This window comes from Plectrocnemia conspersa, unplaced genomic scaffold (assembly GCF_051122295.1).
Source record: "Plectrocnemia conspersa isolate PC_06_02 unplaced genomic scaffold, ASM5112229v1 ptg000005l, whole genome shotgun sequence".
NCBI lineage: Eukaryota > Metazoa > Arthropoda > Insecta > Trichoptera > Polycentropodidae > Plectrocnemia > Plectrocnemia conspersa.
The window spans coordinates 22,732,887-22,758,614 of record NW_028277169.1 but is presented as its reverse complement, the minus strand read 5'-3'; the positions used below and the strand labels follow the sequence as shown (position 1 = coordinate 22,758,614).

At 31.7% G+C, this 25,728-nt stretch overlaps 1 protein-coding gene across 15 annotated transcripts in view; it reads left to right on the top strand.

The window, feature by feature from the left end:
- The first annotated feature begins 5,483 nt into the window (after nucleotides 1-5,483).
- Nucleotides 5,484-25,728, top strand: part of RhoGEF2 (Rho guanine nucleotide exchange factor 2) — an 82,951-nt gene continuing 62,706 nt past the window's right edge. For 3 of the 15 annotated variants that reach the window (XM_088186625.1, XM_088186621.1, XM_088186619.1), the window contains exons 1-20: nucleotides 5,484-5,600; nucleotides 8,730-8,826; nucleotides 8,912-9,055; nucleotides 9,127-9,200; nucleotides 9,973-10,063; nucleotides 10,136-10,242; nucleotides 10,311-10,448; nucleotides 10,671-10,883; nucleotides 11,229-11,310; nucleotides 11,374-11,450; nucleotides 11,519-11,584; nucleotides 11,654-11,863; nucleotides 15,393-15,548; nucleotides 15,610-15,690; nucleotides 15,763-15,917; nucleotides 15,987-16,113; nucleotides 16,579-16,690; nucleotides 16,757-16,888; nucleotides 17,084-17,179; nucleotides 21,103-21,180. In XM_088186625.1, the coding sequence (XP_088042751.1) occupies nucleotides 8,730-8,826; nucleotides 8,912-9,055; nucleotides 9,127-9,200; nucleotides 9,973-10,063; nucleotides 10,136-10,242; nucleotides 10,311-10,448; nucleotides 10,671-10,883; nucleotides 11,229-11,310; nucleotides 11,374-11,450; nucleotides 11,519-11,584; nucleotides 11,654-11,863; nucleotides 15,393-15,548; nucleotides 15,610-15,690; nucleotides 15,763-15,917; nucleotides 15,987-16,113; nucleotides 16,579-16,690; nucleotides 16,757-16,888; nucleotides 17,084-17,179; nucleotides 21,103-21,180 (2,236 nt within the window). In that variant the 5' untranslated portion in view covers nucleotides 5,484-5,600. Of the gene's footprint in view, nucleotides 5,601-6,279; nucleotides 6,543-8,729; nucleotides 8,827-8,911; nucleotides 9,056-9,126; nucleotides 9,201-9,972; nucleotides 10,064-10,135; nucleotides 10,243-10,310; nucleotides 10,449-10,670; nucleotides 10,884-11,228; nucleotides 11,311-11,373; nucleotides 11,451-11,518; nucleotides 11,585-11,653; nucleotides 11,864-15,392; nucleotides 15,549-15,609; nucleotides 15,691-15,762; nucleotides 15,918-15,986; nucleotides 16,114-16,578; nucleotides 16,691-16,756; nucleotides 16,889-17,083; nucleotides 17,180-21,102; nucleotides 21,181-25,728 lie in introns of those variants that run through there. The other 12 variants (XM_088186622.1, XM_088186620.1, XM_088186628.1 and 9 more) reach the window with 7 other exon arrangements.

Here is a 25,728-nt window from a genome sequence, read left to right as displayed (position 1 = left end):
TTTGTCACGAGCCGCCACTGCTTATGTATTATTCATAAGAAACATTGCAATATTTTACAATATAAATGTTTATTTAATTAATCACTTTTATATTTATTTTAACCTCAAATATATATGTTTGTAAATGAATAAGATTATTACTACTTTACTACTTAATCTTTTTATATTTACCTAATTACTATAGCTTTTTGTGGAATATATTTGATATAATCAAATTACTTTTATTAGCTATTTATGCTGTATGTTAACTGACCTTTAACGTAGTTTCTAGACAATAACAGTCTGTTCACTGTTTAAGTCAGAGGACATTAACAACATTCAAGGCGGGATTATCGCTTGTTCTTAAATTGCTTTGTGATTGGTTTGTTGCTTGTTATTCTCACGATTTATACGTATCATATTAATTGAATCTTGGAATTGAAGTAATATTTGCAAATTGATATGTAATTTTCTTTTTGAATATAGCAAAAATACAGTATGTTTTGTGGTAGTTAATTTTTAATATTTATCAGTTTGAAAAACAGCACTTCCAAATAACTTACAGTACTACCAAATAAACCTCGCAGAGGGTACTTGTTGGCCAGGCCTGCCCTGGAGAGTCGCGATCATGTTCTTGTTCTTGCACGTCGCGGCCAAGAAGTTAACGCTTGAAAACACCCCTCTTGCACGAATCATCCAGCTTCTCAATAATCTAACTGTTAAGCAGAGATTTTTTTAGTGATAGCTATGAGGAGCTGAAAAAAATTATATGTGATGCTGCTCCTCTATTTTATGTGTGCACTCTAATTGTTTTTTTATATATTAAATGGTATAATTTAATATTTCATATAAATCTTTAATAATATATCTGTTAAAGTGTGTTTCTATAAATATGTATACTATATATGTGAGCGAATGTTTGAGTTGGTGTATTGTATATGTACATATGGTTCTAGGACACTAACCCCCTGGACATTTACCCCCCGGACAATAACCCCCCGTCAAAACCCCCCTGGACACTAACCCCCCGTACAAAAAACCCCCCGAGCAATTAACCCTGAATAACCAAATACTGAAAAACATTTCGAACGAATCCTTTTCCACTCTACTTCTCCAAGTGTTGATATTTGTAATAAAACTTTCAATTTTATCATTTGAAGAAAATATATCGCAATTGGTTCTTTGAAGAGTAAGTTGATATCGTTTAATTTCTCAAAAATATCTGACAGATAACGCAGTTTGAATAGCCATAGGACATTTTGAAAAAAAAGCCGCAAGATCACATTTTTATTCAGTTGAAAATATTTGATACTGCCCATTCATATTAAACGCTATTTTATTAAAATAATGACCATTTATTATAAATAGTAACAACTTGTATAAAATACTTATCTTTATACGTGGCGAGGGCTAATTGTCAGGGGGGTTATTGGCACGGGGGGTTAATTGTCGGGGGGGTTAATTGCTCGGGGGGTTTTTTGTACGGGGGGTTAATGTCCAGGGGGGTTTTTACGGGGGGTTAATGTCCGGGGGGTAAATGTCCAGTGGGTTAGTGTCCTGATACCGTACATATGTATGTGAAATTTTAAATAAAACTTGTTTATATAATGCTTATCATGACTCATTTAGGAATCCTGGCAAGTCATGATGGTCAGATTTGTAATAAAAAATAATATAAAAACCTCCGACACCCTCTACGTCATTAAGCAGTCAACAATGAGTAACCCATACCTTTATGCAGATAGTTTTGAAACGGTTTTCCCCAAGTTAAGACTGAATAAATGTTTCTTAAAATATTTACGTTAGTTCGCCATTAGTAAATCGTGGTTTTTTACCTTATAACCCTGTATATTTCTATATATATTAAATATGTATTATTTTTTTAATTCTAAGAAAGCGTTAAACATGTTAAATACCCTCGTTTTCTCAGTCTATTGCAAAAATGAATATTCTATGAAAACATTTTGAGGAAGCACGTAGTAGATAAAAGAGGGCGAGGCGTTTACGGAAATACATTGTCTTTGGACTAAATAATGTTTTTCCTGTTACTTGCTAACACACATAAAATTGCTAATAATGACTTACAACGTAAGGGTAAATTGTATTTTTATTTTAAATTACATTCCAAGCTCTATAACCTCAGAAATACAAAGAGCACCATGAAATATAAGAAGTGTCTCCAGAGAGTCTCCGCTGACACTTTTCATCTCTTCAATCTTGCACATCTCGCTTTTTGTCGCTCCTCCGAGACTTCCGTCGTAAGTTTTTACCATCCAATTTTCAAGTTAACCAATCTTGGAAAACAATAAAAATAGGTGTAGCATAAAACGTTTCATTAGTTAAAAACCGTTTTAGTGTCCGCGTAACCCTTTAACGCGATTGCGTTTTTATATATTGTATTATAGCATTCTCACGTATCTGGGTTCTTTCGGGATATATCATCCCCCCTAATACGCCTCAACCTCTAGGTACATATATCCCATTTTTCATAAAGCTGCGTCTCGTCCGAAATTGTTCTGATTGCTTTGTATCTATAGCCGATTCAATCGCCTCTCCGGAGGGGGTTTCAATCAAACTTTTGTAATAACGCTATATATACATATAAAAAGTTCATTTCGAAAGAGTGAACCCTCTCGGTTCGAATAAGACGAACGGATAGCCTGCGTAGTATCTATGCAGATCGATTCTGCGTTTATTTAATTTAGAATACGGCCACCATTAATAATCCGGGGGGGCAGGGCCTTTTGGTGATTAATTCGTACCCCGAATATCTGTCGCGGCCACGCGATCATGATGAGGGTGTGATTGTTTTCGATATGGAAAACACTCTCAAACGAGCGTATTAAACGTGTCAAGTGCAACGACTCAATTTGAGGCGAAACGTCTACACTTTACGGACCGCGGACGCAACATTAGCGTCCTCCATATGATTCGCGCGTTACCGTCCGCATTATTGTGTAAATTGGTCAGTAAAGTTCCTTTTCCACCAATCAATGATGTTAAAAAGATATAGAAATGTGAGGTGAGATTGCAAATTCCAAATAAGACAGTAGACGTCTTACTAAATATCTTTCTATTTAAACAAAACGACCGCTCAGCATGAAATCTTCGCGATGAAAATTATTTAATTAGTAGCCGGTGATCAAGTCCAATATAGTAGTAATATAAATTGCAGCGTCCTAGCAGTAACTCTCTCTTTTCTCGTTGATCTTCTAAGTGAGTATGTGTCAAACCATATAAGCTTAGACGAATGGGAAATAAACTCATCTCCTAGGTGACAATTTATAGGCAAAACCGTTGTGGTCACTTCCCGATAAACAATAACAATAACAATTCGTTAAGTGAGATAAAGCTTATTGTTTTAGCGTGTATTTATAAGATCACAATAAATTATATAAGTATTTAAAAATATTTAAAAAAATTGGATACGATGATTAATGCTTAAGGTTTTCGAATGCGTTAAGTTTGTTACGGGTATAAAATATACGTAAACAGGCTTCGTTTGGTTTTCGTAATTATTATTTCATTGCGTTTTGGTTATCATTTCGTATAATTTTAGAATTTCCTAAAATATTTAAATTGGTCGGTATTTTTTTCCGCCTTAATTTAACATATTCTCACATCAGGTTAGAGATCTTGAATTATGTCGTTAATTATTCATTTTACGTGCTTTTGAGAATAATGTGTAGTAGTGTTATTTAAAAAGAGGGAATTTTATAAGTACAATTTTTCATTTATATTCATAACATTATGATTTAAACATCAGTTTTCTTTATGAAATCGTAGTGACACGTTTTCGCCTCTGAAATCGGAGTGATACCTCTTAGTTTGGGGATTTTTTTTTTATTATATATATATATTTTCTTAAATTAAATTAAATTAAATATTATTATAGTATAGTGATTTCTTGAAATTCTATTTTCGATTTTTTTAATAATGATTTTATGATTTCGGTAAATCAAGTGTATATAATTACATTAATTAAAAACATTTAAGTTCATAATTTCATTAAATTATGGGTATAAAAATAAATTAATGAAAAATTAGTTTTCATAAATTATAAAATATAAATTTTGAGCGAAGCACAAAATATAAAAGCAACAAAAAAAACAGCAATAAGATGTAAGAATAAATTATCGAGACTTGACCAATTTATACTAAAAAATCAATGTGGAATTTAAGAAAACGACAAAGCAACCAACCATAACATATAGGTTCCGATTCAAGATACCATACAAGATTTTTGACAGTTTTCGGACTTATTAATTTCAAAATATAATTGTATGGAAAGCGAATTCTCTGAAGTGTACTTATAGTATTTTTATTATTTTTCACTTTGCCAGCTATTGTCGCTGGTGTAGAACGTGCATTTAGCAAATTAAAATGAATTAAAGATTAGAAAATAAATTCAATCAATTAATCTAGACTCATTAAACTTGCTATAAATAGCATTTGAGCATGAAGAAGTCCAAAAAATGTCATTGCAAGACGCGATTACATATTTTGCCAATTTAAAGGCGAGGAAGATGAACATTTAAAACCTGTAAATTTATTAATTTCATTCTGTAACAAAAAACAGTAAGGGCCTTTGGTAGCATTTGCATACGGATCAAATTTTTCTATTTAGCCCACTGCCTATAAGGTAAATAGTCGTCTTTTAATAAATTAATAATTTATTTTTCGTATAGTATATTACATATTCAATACAAAATAATTTAATTCAATATTAATTTTATTACCATAAATCAAAAAAAGTACTACTATTTTTTATTATTTTTTGATATTACATTACAGTCGAATTTATCAAAAATATAATAAATAACAAAATATCCAACTTTGGACTTACATGTTTCATAAAGCCAACTATAATACTTCCCATATGTGTTATATTAAAGTAAAATATTTCATAAAGATTGAATGATATTGGTATTCCGTTCTATTTTTGGGTTCTACATTAACTGATGTTTGCGTGAATAGTAAACAAAATGCTATTATACTACAGAGATAAAATTTCAAAAATCCCGAAATTGTACGTATTTTCTAATAATAATCATGATACTATTTAAAGCCATAATTAATTATTTAATAGTCACTAAATAATGTTATAAATATTTTATAAAAGTCCGATAGATGCCAGTAACGCAAGATAAATTATTTCAATAAAATAATCTGAATATTAAATGAGACACATTACGCGCTTTGTTACAGAATTGAATAAAAAAGTTTTATTCAACACATACGCTCTAAACTTTGTTTCGTTAAAAAGTTGGTGAATTGTATAATTGTAATGGAAAGCGAACAAATTGGGTTTGTATATAAATTGTTTTAGTAATAAAAATAGGACAATCAAAAAATATGCTTAAGCTTAATATAAATATTTGTTTACGAATAAGTTATTCGGTATATTTAATACGTGATGTTTTGTTTATTTGTATTGATAAACAAGGAAGTCGTTCATGGGCGTCGATTAGCGCGTTATCGCCGCAAAAGTTTGTTGAAAAGTTGCGTCGGCAAGCGAGCGACCTGCCGTACCGACGCGCGAGTGTACGATAGTCCGAATTGTCGCCGCGCCCCTCTCGGAGAGCCGCGGCTGCCCCATGCCAGGGCCCCCGTCATAACAGGTCACTTATTACACCTAAACGAACCGACGTGCCGATCGCCCTCGGCGCGGGCCGAGGCTAAGCCTCCCGCGACTGCAGCCCCGTTTGACAGTTGTCACCGTCTCGCTCGCACACTACACCAAAATCACAAAGTAACTTAACGCGACGTGCGCTTTTTAATCGCGACCCGTTATCTCTCATAAAACGATCGATTTGTGCTATCTGGCGATTCGATGAATCGCGTAAACAACGATAGATAAGCTTAGTTTTATCAATTTTCGACAGTTTACAGGCGACGCTGCGCCCTCGATGGATCTGGTCCGACGGGTCAGTTTCGAATGACTTAATTTTCGCGTCAATCTTGATCCGGTCGATCTGATTTGTGCGATACACTTACGCTTACGTTTTTTTTATCGAATTCCATCATTTTCGGATAATCGGCGCTAGGAGTGGTTCAAAGTTTGCACAAGCCGGCCATAAATTCGTGTTGAAAGTGAATATTTAAAATATATAATCAATAGTGTTTCGAGTGCTAAACATAATGTATTTATAAATGTTTAATTTTAAAATTTAATTTAAAAATAATTAAAACCCAACATGGCCGTAATTTATTTTATTCGGTGCAAACAGTGTTGCCAATCTAAGGGTTGTTTCGTCAATAAAGTTTGACAAAAAAATATTTTCGAAGCGTAAATTATTTCGCGAACGCACTGTGTTTACGTAGTACAAGGAAAGAGTTGCACCGCTGAACTAATAATGTCCGCCTTGTGTGCGATTTGTTATTCGCCGATTTGCTCGTGACACTTGCGCGTTTTCCGACGCGTGACCGTGTCATTTGCTACATCCTGGTTTCGCGCGTTTCGGCGCTGGGGGGCGTAGCGCCGCCCGACCGAGTCCAGTGCCGTTTCTATGTTTGGATATGACATAAGAATTGTCATCGCGCTAGTGACGTACTTATAAACGGTGAGCTAAAATAAGTCATCCTGTTAATTTTGACAGCAAAACAAAGGCGGAATTGAGTATGACACTTGACTGCCAGTAGCTACCGGTGTCCGAGATGAATAGACAACCATTGACACACTTGTCAAATTTGCTCAATACTTTTAAATGTGTTCTAAGTTGTTTTGAATTGTATTTAACCTAACCTCCAAATCTACATTAAATTCATATAAATAAGTGTATAATCATATAACCTAAAATATTGAGACTCCAAGGCAAAAACATGCTAATTGACATCAATGTCAATAGCTTGATACATTTTAGAACTGACCTATATTCAAATTATATTTATTATGTTAACTCTTTGTGCGGTATCGCTGTACATCTATGGTGGTCAATCTCTCACTGTTTTGAGGTACCCCAGATAGTTATATATTTACATATATAACTGAATAAATAATCATTTTTAAATATTTTTCAATGTAACTGATTTTTATAGAAAATAATACCAATAAATTAAAGAGTACGAAATATTGAGAGTCACTGAATTTATTTAAAAATTCATAAAAGTCGAATAAATTATAAAAAATATGTAAAATAAATTATTGAAATTTAATAATAGAAAATTATTGAAACTTACTAATACACTGATTTTTTTCTATAGTTTTACTATAAATGCAATACAAAATAATAATAAATGAATAATTATAAAAAATACGTAAAATTAACTCACTCCCAGTAACAAATGTGGGTTAAATATGATTTTTAGGAATTAAATAACACTTCAAAACTGGAATTTTCCATTATATTATTATTCAAATCAATATCCTTGAACACTTACTACATGCTGACTTTAAAATATCATTTTACCTTTAAACATATTTTTAAAAACTTATAATAATAATATATGCCAGTTCATTATTTTTATTATAAGCGATCATAACCTTTTTGATAAACGTTCAGTGAAACTTCGGTTGCAGTTATTGACCCGACATAGCAACAATACCAAATATTTTTTATTATATACATATTTACAATAATATTAGGACTATATGTGATTTAGAATAAAAATATTATATATTACATTTTTACTGAGTCATTTCATTTTATATCTAACAATGCTTGTTATCATTCTCTCTTAAAATACCAACATTGAGTCGAAATATAAATAACCATTTTATTTTAAAATATAACATTTTTTATACAAAATAGAATAACCATTTCATATATTTATATTACCAAAATCAAGCAAAATTACTGACCCAATAAATACAGACCTTAAAAATGGCCATCTGTCTAATAACAATAAATGAAAACATTTTTTAATATAATTTTTAACGGAGTAACGAAATACCATATTTAAGTGACTAATGAACATAGTTGAGATATTTCTCAGACTTTTTTATTACAGCAATTATCTTGTCCTCAAAAACCTTTATATTCCATAGATATATAGATAAACATTTTAACTGGTTGTATTTATAGCAAAATCTACTTAAAACTAATGTACAGTTAAATCTTATGATTTATGTACATATATAAATATAATTTCTTTAATACTGCATTATACAAAACAATACATCTTTATCCGATATATATTAATCCATAGTTATTAAATCAGCAAGAAATGGATTTATCGAAATTAAATAATTTACCACAAATTTCAGTAAACAAATAAAAGTTGGTCATATAATCATAACAATAGAAATTTCCATTCTGTTTCTGAAATTTTATTAACCTTATAAAAACTTGTTTTAATTTTTTTTTAAAAATGTTATAAATAATTATTTTTATTATTGGTTACTACATTTTTATTACATTTAATATTATCTCTTACAATAAATTGTTATATTACTATCATATCAAATTTAAATTAAATGTTAACTGAACAATATCGATTTTCCTTACAATTAAATATCTATGTACTCATCTTATCATCTAATCATCTAATGATTTCCAATTGATAAATCGCGTTAATTTTCTAATAAAAAATATTATCGTCATACATATATCAAAAACAGACCAAAAACGGGAATTAACACGTGTGTACAGCTTCACTAATTAATCCATTAGTCATTCTTATGCGCTCAATTCTTCCAATTATTTAACGCTCACAAGATCACAAGCTCTTGATTATATAATTTGACCTTATCCTTGTGTTTTATTTAACATTCTTAGCGTTTCATTACATATGTTTTTATTTCGTTATAGATGAGTGTCGGAAAGCTTGAGGGCGCTGGCAGCAAAGTTGAACAACTTTGCGTCACCGTCCTCAAAGATGAAAAAGGATATGGGATGACAGTTTCGGGTAAAAACATAGCATAAGATGGTTTATAAGCTCGCATTATAGATAAGTTACGTTAGATTATATTTTGTTTATTGACGAACATCAGGAAACGATCCCGTGATTGTACAGTCTGTGGTAAAACACGGCGCTGCATGGCGGGCGGGAGTCCGCTACGGCGACAGACTGCTACAAGTCAACAACATTGCCGTAGAAAAGTCCATGCATCACGATGTAGTCGAAATGATAAAATGTAATTAAACAATCGCAATACGCTGCCTTGCGACGGACAGGCGGAATAATAGACTTGTGTGATGATTTCAGCTTCCGCTAATGCTGTGCTGGTTCTGCAAAGAACGGTTTCAATGTCTAAAGTAACAGCACCTCTGCCAGTAGACGTGAGTGTTTTTATAATGTAGGATTAATTAGGATTAGCTAAGTTAAGTTCCAAACCGAGAATGTCAAAGTGTGCAATGAATATTACATGTAGATAAGAAGTGATTATATAAAAAGTTCAGGAAATGAACCTTGTTGAAATTAATCACTTTATAGATCGAATCATTTTACTCCAGAAAAGGTCAAGTAAAAACCGCGAAAAATAAAGAAAAACTTGTAATTGTGATAACGGTCTATAGATTGATTTGCAATTTAAATGATCATCTATCCCGTAAACTATGTTGTACAAGCTCCGTACACAAAATTAAATAAAAACTGACATAACACACGCCTTAAATACATACATAATTGAAAACATTCTTTCGTCAAATACGAAAAATAAAGTACAATATTATATACGGGTGAGTCAAATGAAAAACCATATATTTTTATCTTGTGCTTTATTGAACAAAAAGTATTTATAGTGATCAATACAGGGCTTTCAGGGTAAGTGCAATGGAAAATGATACTTCCAAAAGAAAATATTTGCGCGATATTCCTTTTTCAGGCCACTTAGGAACTTTCTTGTCCATTGTACAATTGCTAGAATGACTTCTGCAGTGCCTTATTGTTGCATGCCTGATTCGTACTACTCTGTAATGGAGCTGTTTTTTTTATTCATTTGACTCACCCTAGTATCTGGTTTATTCTAAAATATAACTTTTAAATGCATCTATATAATTTCAATTCCACTAAAAATATCCATAATAATATTTATTTATTTAATGATTTTAGAGAGAACGACAACGGCAAGTGGAATACACAAAAATCCAAACGTTTAGAATGATGCTGGAAGACGAGAATAGATATAAAGAAAGTTTGCAGAGTAAGGATAAACGTGTTTTTGCATCATCGAAACATAAAAAAATGCACGCGTATCGATACGTAAATGTTTTAGGTTTGCTGGCACACAGTCCGACCGAAAAAAACATCAAAGATTTGGAAGCGGCCGAAACTAGAATAGCACAATTGAAAGATAAAATAGCAAATGCGAGTCAATCTTCCGTGAGTAGAAATTATATCGTTGGATGTTGTACAGAGAATTCGTATTAAAATATCCAAGGCCATTTCAGTTTATCGTCAAAGACCCGCAAGCGTTGTTCATTCAAGATCCGCCTGCGACGCCCCCGCGCCAGCCCCTTGTTAGCAACATTCCCAGGAGTCTCACCGGACTCACCGGTCAAAGTCTACGCTCGAACAGACACTCTCAGGTAACGACCGCTCGAAACTGTTATGGTTAATCTATGTGAAATAATTAATAAACACAATATTATATTAAGTATATACTTAAAACAAGCGCTCATTTAACATCATTTTGTGTGCAAAAAATACTTGGTTCTGGTCTCTGTTGTGTCGTACGGAAAAAACTCAGCTTATATCACCGTTCATTATGTAATTGCTTTATACAAAAGTGATTTGTTGTTCAATTTTAGGGTGCTCCACCTCCCGTAACATGTTTAGACGGTACACCTCCTCCGCTTCCACCGCGCACTCCTAACATTCTATCACCCGGTGGCATTCCTCCCAAAACTCACCCCTTGGGTGCTTACCCTCCTCCGCAAGCTTTGTCTCCTCGACATTTAGAACCCAACTCGATAGGGGTACAGATGAACTATCCGCTCGCCGTTACGCATCCACCCATTCAGGTAAAACATTTGTCTTTTTTTTAATATTGTATCAGATTGCTGCATAAGTCACTCTTTGAAACTATTAATTTAACCGTCACAATCTAAATTTTGCTATAAAATATTAACGTCACACTCTAGCTTCATTTTTTCAGATATAAAATGAAAATTACTTCACTTATGCAGCAACCTAATACATTTGAGTGGCACTTTGTATTCAATCTACACATAATCATTAAATTTGGGTCACAGATCCTAAATTGTCAAACTTTCACACATCCAACACTGCTATCTATTTAACTCGATTAAAATTCTAAACTGTCATGCGGTATACTTTTTATAATGCATAAATTTTGATAATCGCAGATCCTACCCCAAACGAATCTGATTGGTCATCAGAGAAGCAGGTCTTCTCCGGAACAATTAGGACATTTCAATAACACAAATGGTAAGGATCGTACGTTATTATATTTTAATATTAATGTTTTTTAATCTTTAATTCATCTTTTAGAATCAAAAGACTGGGAGTTGGTCGTAACCCCACCGGGTACGCCACCGCCACCATATCCTGTATCGCCTCATGGTCATGTATGTATTTTATTTATAATGCAATATTATCTCATAATGGTAAAATTAAAATTGAATATATGTTTCAGCTTCTGATAGATCCTCAAAAAGATATCATGTCTATGGAAGAAGACGAAAGCTCAACTCCGATTATAGTACGTAATTGTTTTAGTTGTTATATCATATATAAGATTTGTACTTATGATATTAAATTAAATTTGCAGCAAAGTCAGTATTGTTTCGGCGGCTTTGACAAGGTGGCCAATCTGTCGATCAGCAGAATAGCAGTATTTCTTAATTGGATAGCCGGCGAGAGAAGGCCCCCTCAAGCTGCCTTACTATACTTGCTGAGCACAGCTTATAGCACAGGGCCTTTTTCAAGTCTTCCACGTTGGGCCTACGAGCTGCACTCAATATTTTTAGTACCTGGTGCTGTGAGTATATTTAAAAATATACATTATAAAAATGAATTATTAAAGTTTTGACAAATGTTCAGTGTAAACTTTTTAATTCTTCAAAATTGCTTGACCACTCCCACGCACATAAATGAAAAAATGTGTTTTTTATTTAATATATGAGGGACATTTTCAGACTTTTAGGATTTTTGTTCTGCTATTTAATCAACTAGCAAGTCATGATATGATTACTGTTAATTAGATATATATTGTCATTCTCTGCGAAACACAAATTTTTATCATTTAGTACTGATGGGAGAGGGTTAATTCAACTGATTTAAAAATATTAGAATGAACATTTAAGACGATTAATACTGTAGTCAAGAAAATATTGTGTCTGTGGAAAATCAAGTGATGAATAAGAAATGTGTAACCATTTAAGAAATCTATAATGAGGTGCTGCTACTTTTTGCATGAAGTTACCGGCGCATAAAAATAATTAACCCTTTGCACTCGTAACCGTTTTCCTACTAGGTATGTCGCCAGCTCGGGGAAAAATGAAAAATGTTAAATTCTTTTTAAAAATTTTAATTATATATGTAGAGCATAAATATGAATAAACTAATACCAAAAACGAAGAAATCAGAACAAATACCTGCATTTCTCTAAATTACATTTTAATTTTTTTTGTTCTCTCAAATACCATTGGTTGACAATCCATAACAATAAATTAACACAATAGGGCGACGACCCATTTTAAAATATTTATGGGACAAAAAATAAATATACACAAATAACAAAGACATGCCGCTCAGTTTTAGATATTTCTGCCTGCGAACGAAGAAAGCTTACATCGCTTGCAGAAATACAAAATTGTACCTTTTTACAACAATTAAAAAATCCACAAGGTATATCTATGTGTATATAAACTGATATTAGGTATATTTTTAAAAACTAAAATACGTCCCATCAAAGGTCAAATGAAACGTTGCAGTTAATGTCATATTATTTTATATATTTCTTAATTAAAAATAGACAAAACTTTTAATGAGTAGCTTTATGGTACATATTTGTTTGTGATTTTATATATTCTAGCTAATAATGCTTAAATAGCATATTTTTATACAAAAATAAACAAAGTGATGTACGAAAAAGGGCACTACGTTTAATAATATGTGGGATGTTGATTTATTATAAATTAAAGAAACAAATATGGAAAAATATTATTCTTTAATTTTTCGTAAATCCCCAAATTATATTAGTGTACCAACTCATCAGTGTAAAACAATTGAAAATAATCAATAGGTTATACAGTTTGCGGGAACTTGGGGCCCAGAACATTTATCACTTGGTGGAAATATTGCTATTTATAAGGTACATTGTCATTACTAGTCATTGTTCTCCAATTTTCTGATGTGGTGCGATTTGTTTGAGGTACCGTTTCTTCCTCGCTATTGTTTTAATTGCCTGTATTCCATCTTCGATTCAAGGCAACAGGCCTAATTTCGACGTTACTTTCTTTACTATCATCATTGGAAGATGAAAAATCAAACATGAAATCCTCCCCATCACTATCATTACAATCACTATATTCAGCGATAGCACTATTATTTTTTTTTAAATAATTTCACAATAAAATTTAAAAAAATGAAAAATAAGTAATTAAAACAAAATTATTAATTACTATAGTCTTACTTAGACACAAATTATGGACACCCGAGACACTGTCGAAAACCCAATAGGCAATAAAATCGTCACTGACGCATGTCTACCGAAGGACGATCGCCAACCATTGCCTTCGGGAGAAATCTACGGCACATCTGCATTTAAATTTAGTCATCAAAAAAACCCCGACTTATCGCGATAAATGAGCTCTCCCCGGCTTGATTCAAGTAAAAATGATATTTTTTGATAAGATATGCTTCTTGAAACTCTTGTCTGCAACACTGCAAAAACGCCATTCAAAATATGCACAGGAAATACCCAAAAATCGACGTTATATTTCATTAATTGAAATGGTGCGCCTGATGCACCCTACAAGAAATATAAAGCCAAGCGCTGGTGCGTCCCACGCACCTTACGAGCAGAAATGGTTAATCACAACTGACTTGGGGTACTATAATTCAAACCCAAAACAAAAATCAATTAATGGAATGGTAGTGATCGTAAGAAGGCTCTAGTTAAAGCTTATGTCATCCCTTCCATTGAGAAAGTGATGGCCAAAGAACTTAAAATTTTGAATGAAATATTCTTATGGCTCATCTTTCAAAACGTACTACAATAAACGCCCAATACCACCAAGTCATATTTTAATTAACACAGGGTGATGTACGCATCGTGCGAATAAAAATAAATGTAGTCGGCACCTTTTCGCGGGATCGAAAAAATAGTCAGTCATATTATTAAAACTACATTATCAATAATTATAAAAATTAATATGGATACTCAACCAATAGTATACTTCCTAATCCTTGAATTCTGGAGCTGTCAACCTCCTGGGTTCGGCACAAATTAATTCGAAACAAAATACACATTTAAAAAAAAAATATTATTCACACTTATATTATTATTATTCTGTTGTTTATGTTGTTATTATTCCTTTATTTATTTCTAACGATTATAATTATATTATATGTATGTTTATTAATAATTTACTAGTGTATATTTGTCAAAACATTCTCCTAAATGGAACTGCCATTTTAGATTTAAAAACAAAAGTATTGTGTGTAAGATTATATAATGAGAACCCTTGATTCATAAATGCTCATTTCACCTTGGGTTAAAAAAAATTGTGTCTGCATTTTATTGCTCTGAATGAAAAGTATCATGTGTGAAGATTCTACATGTTGCATAAATTAAATTGTAAATATTCAACTCAAGTGAAAGCAAAAAAAGGGCCATAAAATGGCAACTGATGTCAGAAAGAATTCCTTGACGGAGATTCGAAATTTATTGGCGGCTCTAATGCGATGTAAATCTATCGCAAAATCCACCTCTCGAATGCAATGCACCTCTCGAACGCGATTCTGATTAAAACATATTTCATTTTGGTATGTTATTATTTAAAACTTATATTATTACTGAAGATAATCGTCAAAAATAAACAAAGAACTCGAAACGCTAATAATTTTCTGCTTGTCCAAGGACTAACTTACAAAAATAAACATTTCAGTTTTTACACTTAATTATCATCATAATTTTGTATAAAGGGAGAAGAAAGGTTCTTGAATATATGTTTTATTATCTATAATAAGAAAAATAAATATTTAATATTTAAAAATTTTAAGTAAAATAATCTCATGTTTTAATGAACAAATATATATTTTTAGATTAAAAACGAACGGTTAATGAGTAACGTTACTTTACTGTATTATTTTCAACTAAAACATCCCCAAGATGAAGCAAAATAAATACCAATTCCTAATTTGATGCGAAATATCTTGTCATGCGTTAAAGGAGTTAAAACACAATTTTCTCAATCTTAATATAATTTTAAAAAAAAGATCCATATTGTTTTTTGGAGTATTGTCTAGTCATAATTGTAACTGAAAAACTATTTTTTTTTTAGCCCTTAGCACTTAGTAATGTAGACGAAAACATGGCACGCGAAATAGACGACATTCTCATTAATGAATCGGAAAAAGAGGATGTCTTAAGAAAAATCTTTACGAAAGCTCGTGATAAAGCTGAAGAAGAACTCAATCAGCAACTTCAAGATTTCCAGGTATATATCCAAATCATTCTATTAATCAACCATCATATATTTAATTGATCTTTACTTTTAGATTAAACGTCAATCAGGCTTAGGATCGTTCTACGGACCAGCTGATGCTGTTTTAGAGAATTGCTCATATAACAGAACACAAGTAAGCAATACAATCTTATTATATTCACCTAATATTATATTTTTTTAATGGAATTGTTGCAATTTGCATCAGGAAACGCATGTGATCGTAAGCTGGTTAATGCCGCGATTGAACACGTGGATCGAGGAATCTTTAGGCGAACCTTGGGGCGCTACGTACGGAAGTCCACTGTCGGCAGTTTTAGCTGCAGCAATATTACCGCTTTTGCAACACACTTTTGGCTTTAAGTTGGTATTTTATAGATAAAATTATATTGTATAAATAAAAATGTATTTTAATTAAATAATTACTCTTAGAACACAACATATCAATAATATCTTGGGCACACCACCTGCCGGTACGCCCCCAAGACCGTCTTTCCTGCAAAGAGACAAACAATATAAGCAAAGAATCAAGTTCCTGAACAAGAGCAACGCTCACTCTGTAAGTATTTTATATTATAATATAGTTTAAATTTTAAATAAAATTGCAATTGCTAGCTGGCGAAGCACTGTTGCCAAAAATTCTGAGTAATAACTAATTATATGAAGTATCTAAAAGACACACGATCTTAGGGAAAACGGCATTCATTAATACTAGCTTCTGTACCATGCTTCCCAGTTCAGACAATGATCTTATCAATTGAATAAAAAGAATGTGCTACAACTGGCATCATCTGTGGGATCAAGACATTAATTTTATCGACTTTTCCATTGATTGCTGAGATATGTAGCAGATATTCCATATAAAAAATATATAGCTACCGTATTTTGTTCATTATTATAAATGAAATATAGCAAAAACTTGCTTGTACGTTGTAATTTTGCTTGTTTGTAGGACATAAAAGTGTGTCCTGTCGTTCAAATGTTTATAGAACTATATCAAGATAACATAAATTTATATTTTTAGCTATCACTTCGCGGTCACCATTTAACAGCAATAGCAGTTACGTCAGTGTGCCACTGTAACCAATGTCATATGTTGATTTATGGTATAGCTCCGCAAGCCTATCACTGTTCAGGTCAGTATCAAAAAAACTATAATTTTCAATAATGTCGTAAACTAATAAAACTGTTTTCAATCTCAGATTGTCGACTTCGCGTTCACCGAAGTTGTGTTAAACGAATTGAAGAACCTTGCTGTGGACCGCCCGCCGCTGCCACCCGAATATCTAGAATCATGGAAAAGCTGGCTCCGAGCCCCGGGATAATGCCGACAAGTAATGATAACTTTATCGCTTAAGCATGGTCGTCTTTCGATCGTTCAAAATCATCATTAGTGTGATATACTTGGCTTTTATTTAATCTTTTTAATTTTTACGCTTTGTGCTTCAGAATATTTTCTTTGTTTTTAAGTTTGTTTTTTAAAGCATCGTTATGAACTGAATCCCTTCATTCTCGATTGCATGTCTTAGGTAATTCCCATCAACATATCGATTCCAATCAACATGTTCATCATCATCACGATAAAAAGCCGAGAAAATCCTTAGGAACGGCTGGTTTTCTTAACAGTGAGTTTATCATTTTTTTACATAATTATTACTAGTTTAAGTGGAACTTTGAATTTGTAACATTAGAATAATCGTAGAAAACAAAACCATCATATTTTATATATCAGCTCTTTTAAGAAGTTTTTTAGTAATAATTTTTTTTCAACCCTTTGCTTGCCAAAAGTCGATGTCGGCTACATTTTAAATGGGTTATAGGGTATTTTCTTAAATGCTAAATGACAGTTTTTCTAAAAAACTATTTTTTTTATACATTGATGTATAGATAGTCAGGATAGGCTCGGCAACCAAATGGTTCAATACGAAAAACAAAGAAAGATTTTAACAGAGGAACAAACCATTTTATCTTATTTCTTATTTATTTATGACTAAATCCATCACATCATCTCTTCTGGTGCATAGTTTGTTATGCTATACATAAATGTATGGATATTTATAAGTGCTTATGTTATATGGTGTTAGCTTTAGCAATGCTTTACTGTTCATAAATATTATAAACGATCCTAAATCTACTTGAAAAGCATTAACCTTGCTTGCTTTGTGTATCTGTGTACATAAGTACGCTTTCATAGTACACTCAGCTCACTTTTTACACAGTTTTGAAATAACACGATCTACTAAAAAGAACGAATAATATATTTTTACATGAATTATTTGTTCTAATACTATTTTATTTTGTCATATTGTACTTAGAAAAAACATTTCATTAATGATGTTATGAAAAATTATATATACATACATATATAATATAAAGCTGCAAGCGACAAAGAGCAGTTGCGAATGACCTTGGTTTGAAAAATATGTTCTACTCGTAAATTGCCTCATTAATTTTCTGACAAAATTTTCGTAAATATATTAAATGATAATAAAAAAAACCCAATTCTCAGTAACATCTCATGTAAGACATTTCTAGTGATGAAAGCTATGCCATAAATGTGTGTGATAAATAGTATGTGTTATCTTTTTTTTAATTAAAATACATATCTATAAATAATATTTTGATGAGTTTATTTATTGGGTTTCCATAATTTCCTTTTTTACACGATTTTTCATATTTCATAGCACAGTTTTTTAAATTTAGGAAACCAATCTTAAATTTTTCTTTATATTCTATCATATTTTTTTACACGGTTTTTGATGGAACGTATCTTCCGTGTAAAAAAAAATTGGTTGTACCTTGAAGAGATTATTTGATTCATCACAAATTTGGCACCAATATATTTTCTGATAGTGACAAAATTACAAAATCTGATACGTGTTCAAGTATCATACCGAAATGATATTTTACAGACTAGCGTGTCTATCTTTGCGTGCAAAGCATAATTATACATCCTTCGTTTCGCAAAAAGTTTGTTTCTATACACTAAGAAAATTATAATAAATTGACTAATTTTAATTATTTTGAAATTTGTAATAAGATCGGAATGGAGTAGTTCGTTACCTCTAGACTGGTAATCCAGAGGTCGCGAGTTCGAACTACTGCAGCAGACTCGAATTTTTATTTATAAATTAATTATAATACACACAATAATTTATAATTAATTATACACAATAGATGTCAACAATTCCCAGACTTATCTGGTGGTTAATACTTACTTGATTGACTTACCCAGTTGGTACAGCTTTACCATGTTGTAAAACATTGGGCTTACAGCTGTCACACTTTAAAAAATTTACTTTTTTGTTTGGTTTGATTTATAATAGCACATTTACTTCATCTTAACCAGCGATGTCATTCTAATTTCGAAATATACAAATCCATAAAAAACAAATTTTTAACCGTGTTTGCTCATACATTCAGGGATAAGAAACTTTTTTAACCTATATATTATATTATATATAAGAATATTATTTATTTAGCTCTATTGGGAGATCTGCCTGTAAACAATTCTTTATTTATTAACTTTTTTTTTATTTTAAAATAACCGAAACATCGAAACATACTTTTCAAGGGAAGAATAGAAACTTCGCGACTTTTTTACAATTATTTTTTGTGAGGTTATGTGAACTGTCATTAGTGTCTGCAAAGCTTTTTTTAATTAATGGAATTTTAGAAAGTAGTAAAATAGAACACCTTGCAGTGATCAAATGCCTGCACCAAACAAGTTTTAACACCAAAGCAAATTCATAAAGATATGATAAACATTTTAGGAACATCTTGTCATTTTATATCCAACGATCAAAAACTGGACAGATGAATTTAAACATAGGAAGGAAAGCACCTGCTACAACAGAAGAAGTCATCAATTTGATTCACAAATTGTTATGACAGATTGGCGAATCAAGGTTAGAGAAATTATTTGAAAGGGTCCAAAACATTTTGAGCAATAGATTCGGAATTTTAAAAATTTATGCGATGAATTTCCTTCCGGCTCTAAGGGTTGATCGCTCGTTTTTAAAGTTCACCCAATTTGCTTGGTCACTTTGATCTTGATTTATTATTGATTATACTTCTGATGAAACATTGTTTTATCACTACCAGCCTGAATCAAAAGCTACAGTTAAAAAAGTAAAAGAATTCGCTGAGAAAGTCATAGCTTCTGTTTTTTAAATAGTAATATCGGTTGTGTATTACCTATCCATGGGTCAAACTTTAACAGTATAATACTATTCTTAACTTGTTACATCAAGTTCATGAAGAAATAAAAATAAAGTGACCTGAAATGCTTGCATCGGAAGTTAAGATGGCTGAAATTTACCAGTACAACTTTAAATTGCTACTTAATTCTCGCAATCACTCTTAATATGTCGTATCACCGGCATCGCACATATTGCTCCCTAGTATGTCTGCACTTGGATATTACACTATATTTTTAAAATATGCTAGCTATCCTTTCCGATATTACTGCGAACTTCTAATATAAGAGTATTGGTCAATGTGTATTCAAACTGAATTTTGGTCAATAGGAAGGCGCAAAAACAATTATCACTTTTCAGACGTCTAAAATTCACGTCAAAAGCAATAAAATCCTATTTGCGCTGTCACGATTTTATTGCTTTTGACGTGAATTTTTGATTTCTGAGAAGAGATTATTGTTTTTTGCGCTCTCCTATTGGTTTTGATATACTTCATTCGATTCTCACTTATTGCAAGTCGTAATATTGTTATAAAAAGTCTTAATATGAACGTTATTAACCGAGTGTTTCCACTGCGACGGATCGATTTTATTGCTTTTGAAGTGTATTCTAAGCATGTGGGGGAATTCGCCTCCCTTGAATTTGGCCAGAAAAATATAACTATCTTTTGCCCTCCTGGAAAAAGCTGACATGACGTCCCTGTCATCAAACTCCATCAGACTTAATTTTCCAGAATTATCTTTATTATTTTAATTAATATGTGCACATTGGTGCGTTATTTATTCTGTAAAATAAAATTACACGATTATTATCAGACATCATTTTCAATTTTTAATTGTTCGTTGCGGTATTTTATTTATTATGTCGATATTCGTTTTTATTATCTTCAAATTAGTCGGAATTGATTTATAACAACTTAATTAAAACAATAAAATTATGACTTTTCAAATTATAAGTGTTTAAAGAGCTTTTGTGGTAATTGAATAATTTATTGCTTTCGAATTCTGCGCGGTCATTGTGCAACTCTTGGGTGTACTAATATGACGATTACACTAATGTTTTGTTAGGCCTTTTTTTGCATATTTCTAAAAGTCATTGTTAAAATTCTACAGGTTCGAATTTTAATTAGTTTTCTTTTTAAGTAAATAATACACTGCAAGTTATTTATCCGTTTTTTTTTTATACTTAAGAATAAATATATGGTATATATTTTTTGATATGTTTGAATTGAAATTTTTTCGAGATTAAAATAATAAAAATGCAATGTTCCACTTAAATACATTTTGACACAATATATTATATTAATAAATTGCGAGTATAGAAAAATTAAACTATTTTTCTGTTCTTAGTGGAAAGGAGTTTTAGGAAGACTGAAGAGGAAATTCACGCAAACTTGGATAACAATCTATCGCAGAGTTTCTCAGCCGGTGAGTTGTTTTTTTATTAAATTAATTTTCAATTCAATGTATGTATATGCACTTTCGATATTGCGTTGGTAACTGCTAACAAAAATCTTAATTAAAAATGCACTTTGCTCTTCATCACCCCAAAAAAGTAAATAATCAAATTAGTATTCCGATCGTGAACAGTTGGCCGCCTCTGGTCGCCGCTGCTACGATGCGAAAATTTGTTTGTTCTGAATTCGGGTGTTATAAGTCTACAACTGTAATACTACGACAGACAAGCCGACTCCGCTCCTAGACTTCCAACGAACAACCCCCGAAAACTCACCCCCTAGTATTATGTAATATAAAAACGGACTTACGTAACGCGAACGGGTCCTGGCTGCCAAATGGCTTCGCCCTTGACGATAACGACCTTGTTTTGTGTGCCAACTGCGATCTCGTCTCTCAGCCGTGATGCTAGCCAGCTTCTCAAACCTTCGCGAATCAACCACCGAAAACCCCTAATGGATTCAAGGGCGGCCGACCTTCCCGAATGTAGTTCAACGTGTACAGAATGAAAAACAGCCGAAAAGATCTCTTCGAAGCTGATATTTTAATAATCATATAAAAATATGCCAGCATATACTGTAAAACAGATAAAAAAAATGTTTCACGACCATATGCCACTTCGGTGAAGTGTATAAATGAAGGATTGTGTCATATTAGCACTTGCTACATAGTGAAAAGAGACTGAAATAACAGTGGCGTAACTTGAAACTACCGGTCATCTATCTTGATTTTAAAAACGTGAATAAAACTGTATACTTTTTTAAAGAACTAAATATAAATGGTGTTTTTTCAGAGGTATTGAACTTTAAAATGAAATAAAATACATAAAATCGTGGTAATTGGCTTTATTGGAAAGATAATTTTATGCTATTAAATATAATTGCTTGTTGACTTTAGCCATTCAACTAAAAATGAGCCTCATCGCTGAACAAAATTTTGTGGTGAAAATGAGGATCAAGAGCAATCTCGTTTTCGGCCCATTCACGATCATTCATGATCAAGCGACTTCAATTCTTGCACGAGCTGGATCTTTTAAGTTCGTAAACCAAGATATTTCCGCAAAATTTTTCATAAAATGGATAAACACAGCTCCAATTGCTGTGCGCGATGGCGAATACTCATTAGGGTGTTCCTCAATACTACGCTCCACAGCAGAAACAACTTCAACGATGCGCACTGTACGACGTTTCTGCGGATGCTTATTATAAATTAGAGTATGCGTGGTGCGAAAACGATCCATGGTTATTCGAATTACTTGCTCGAATAAACGATTATGTTAACCGTACAATTTTCGAACCACGATTTTCGAAATAAATTTGCATAATTCGAAATAAATTTGCGTTGTTCTGGCGTAAGTCTATACACGGTGAAATGGCAAACCAAACTGAACACAAATCAGCTGTCAGATGTCAAATTGGCTGTCGCTGGTAAAAGTGTTGCCAATTCGAAAAACAAACCTCTAAAAAAACACCATTTTTAATGGGGTTTTTTATATTTTTAAAGCTATTTTTAAACAAACGTCAAAAAATAGCTAACTATTTTTACATAAAACGTTCTTGCTATTTTTATTAAAATAGTGATTAATTAGGCCGCGTGGTAATTTTATTTTTAAACATTTAGCTAATGTTCCAACATCTAAGATAATATCTAATACAATATTTTTTTGCTACATGGAACGATCTCTTGAAAATAAATAGTCTATAGTTAAAGTAAAGTGCTAAATGAAAAAAATATGCTTATTTATGTTAGTAAACTTTTTATGCTTATCGTGTAAAATAATTTGTATAATAAATTTAAATAATTAGTAGGGTGTTTGCAAACACTTTTTATTTATTATATACAACGATTTGTTAATTTGCGAATACATAAAAAGTCTTTTCTTTAGCATTTTAATTATGTTTACATTTCTACTTTTTAATTTGGATCGTTATCGTTTCTCGCCCCTTTTTTATATTAGTTGTTTTCCTCCATCTGAAAGAATAAGACCGTTATTAATATTATGTAAAACGAAAGAATCCGGTTAACGCGTAATTGGTTTAGCTCTTTTGGAGAGACAAAGAAACCCCACAGGAGCAGACGCCAGTTAAATTAACTTATTTTCAACGTTAATAAAAAATACTTAATGTCGTCAATATATATTGTTGACTTGAGACAGTCACGTTGCAAAAACTTGACAATTGTCGGTTTAACACAAAGCAAATTTGTAATGATTAATTCACATGCAAATATTATTCAATTTTTCGCTTCCTCGTCGTTTGTTCAATTTAACAGTAAAATCAAGAGGCAATAATGGGATTTGTACTAAAAGTTTCAGATATACTGATACAAAACTTTGTGACATACATATTGCTTATCATCATAAAGACGTCATTCAGATATAATATGTCAAAAATTTGACTGATCCAATCAATTTTTCAGTCATACTTCGTGGGCGAAAGATAAAACAAAGTAATTTCATAATTATCGTCAATAATCGAATCGTCAAACTTTATGGTTACTTGAGGCAAGCGATGATGACCTTTCGAAAAACGGTTAAAATATACGTAACCGTATTAGCGACTCGAGGATTTGATTAATATGTAGTTTTTCTAGTTAAGTCACTACATTGGGTCTTTCAAATTATTTTCCAATAGTTTTTCTCCCTTAACCCCATAGAAAAGCTTCGCAAGTTAGTTTCTATAAGGGCTTAATGTCAATATGCTCGCAAAACGCTGTTAGAAGTTTCATGTTTAAGGGTAATAAGTTGAGTGCGACGTTAAACTGTCGGAAGGCACTCAATGGTTTTTGGGTAGGTGGATGGCGTATTTACTTAATTTAATCATCTTTATGTATGTACTTGTCTAACGTTATATGTGCGTTTAATGGCATGTTTAAAGCTGAGATGGGCAACTTTTTCATCCTCGTAAGCTACATATAATCAAATACTGATTATTGACTGAGGATCAATTTTTCTCGAAGTGCGAAAATTTTATATATATATACTATACATAAACTAAACATTTTTGAAAACTACAAATAAAAATACAGTAGAACCTCGATTTACGAGTTTTTTGAGATACGAGCAAATGTTTTTTAATTTGACTCGTCATACGAGCAAAAATTCGTATTCGGTACCTTAAAAATAAATTTTCTTATTAATTTAGGTAGGATGTATTTAACATTTTAATTTTCCCTTTTGAAATGGATTAAATACATTTTAATTCATTTCAATGGGGAAAATTGATTTGCTATACGAATTGCCGTCGCAGTGGGAACGCTCGTTACTGAGCGTTCCCACGGCGCCGACACGATTTTATTGCTTTTGACGTGATTTTTTTACTTCTGAGAAGTTATAATTGTTTTTGCGCCCTCCTATTGACCAAAATTCAATTTTAATATACTTCAAACAATCCTTATTTATTATAATTAATAAGCCCATTCCATTTTTAGATGCACTTACTTCTAAAAATAACACCTTATTTTCAATTTAAAATAACCAATAAATTTATATAAATGATATGTATTATCGGGCGATAAACATTTAAAATTATACGATCAATTGACGTTGCGGTAAACTGCTAGCGATTAATTGCTGGCGGTGACTTCACCCAATCCTTTTTCAGCAGTAAAAAAACCATCTCAAAAGTAATAAGTCGTCGCTGTAGTGGGTACTTGTTCGGTTCTAGATTCTAGGTCTATATATATAGACTGTAAAAAACATATTAGATAAGTAATTTACTATATTTAAAAGAACTTACGTAAAATTTCACTACATAGATTTTTTTTCAAAAATTAATTTCATTGTTGTATTGCTTTTGACGTGAATTTTTTTACTTCTGAGAAGTGATAATTGTTTTTGCACCCTCCCGTTTACTAAAATTCGGTTTAAATACACTTTTACCAATACTCTCATATCAGAAGTGCGTTGTAATATTGATAAGGATAGCTATCGTATAGTGTATTATCAAAGTGCAGACAAACTATGGAGCAATATGTGAGATACGACGTTTGTCTGTACTTCTTTCGTTTATTTCCGCCTGAGAGTTGAGTTGACTAAGTTTGTATTTTAAACTTGACCTAATGAAAGTTTTAATTTGTTGGTTAGCTTTGGGTTTGAACAGCAAATTTACGTTTCGCAACTGTCAAATTGAGTTTCAGCCATTTTAGAAAAGCATATAATTTCACTAGATCAGTTGAATCATATTTTCGCTATTATAAATATATGTATCTACTGGTAAAATTATATTTGGAGCTCACTAATGAAAATATAACTTCACTGAAAAATACAACTATTTATACATCGCATCTAGATAAGTTATAATAAGTATGTAAATGTATATATTTCTACAAATTTCACTCATACCTGCCAGATAAATTATATTTCACTGGTGAAAATGTATTCCAATATGATTTCACTGAAATGACATATTCTTAAAAATATTTTCGAGATTGTTTTTCTTTATATATTGATTTTATTAAAATTCATAGTATTTTATTAAATGACATACAGTTTTCTGGCTAAATTCAAGGGGGGCAAATTAC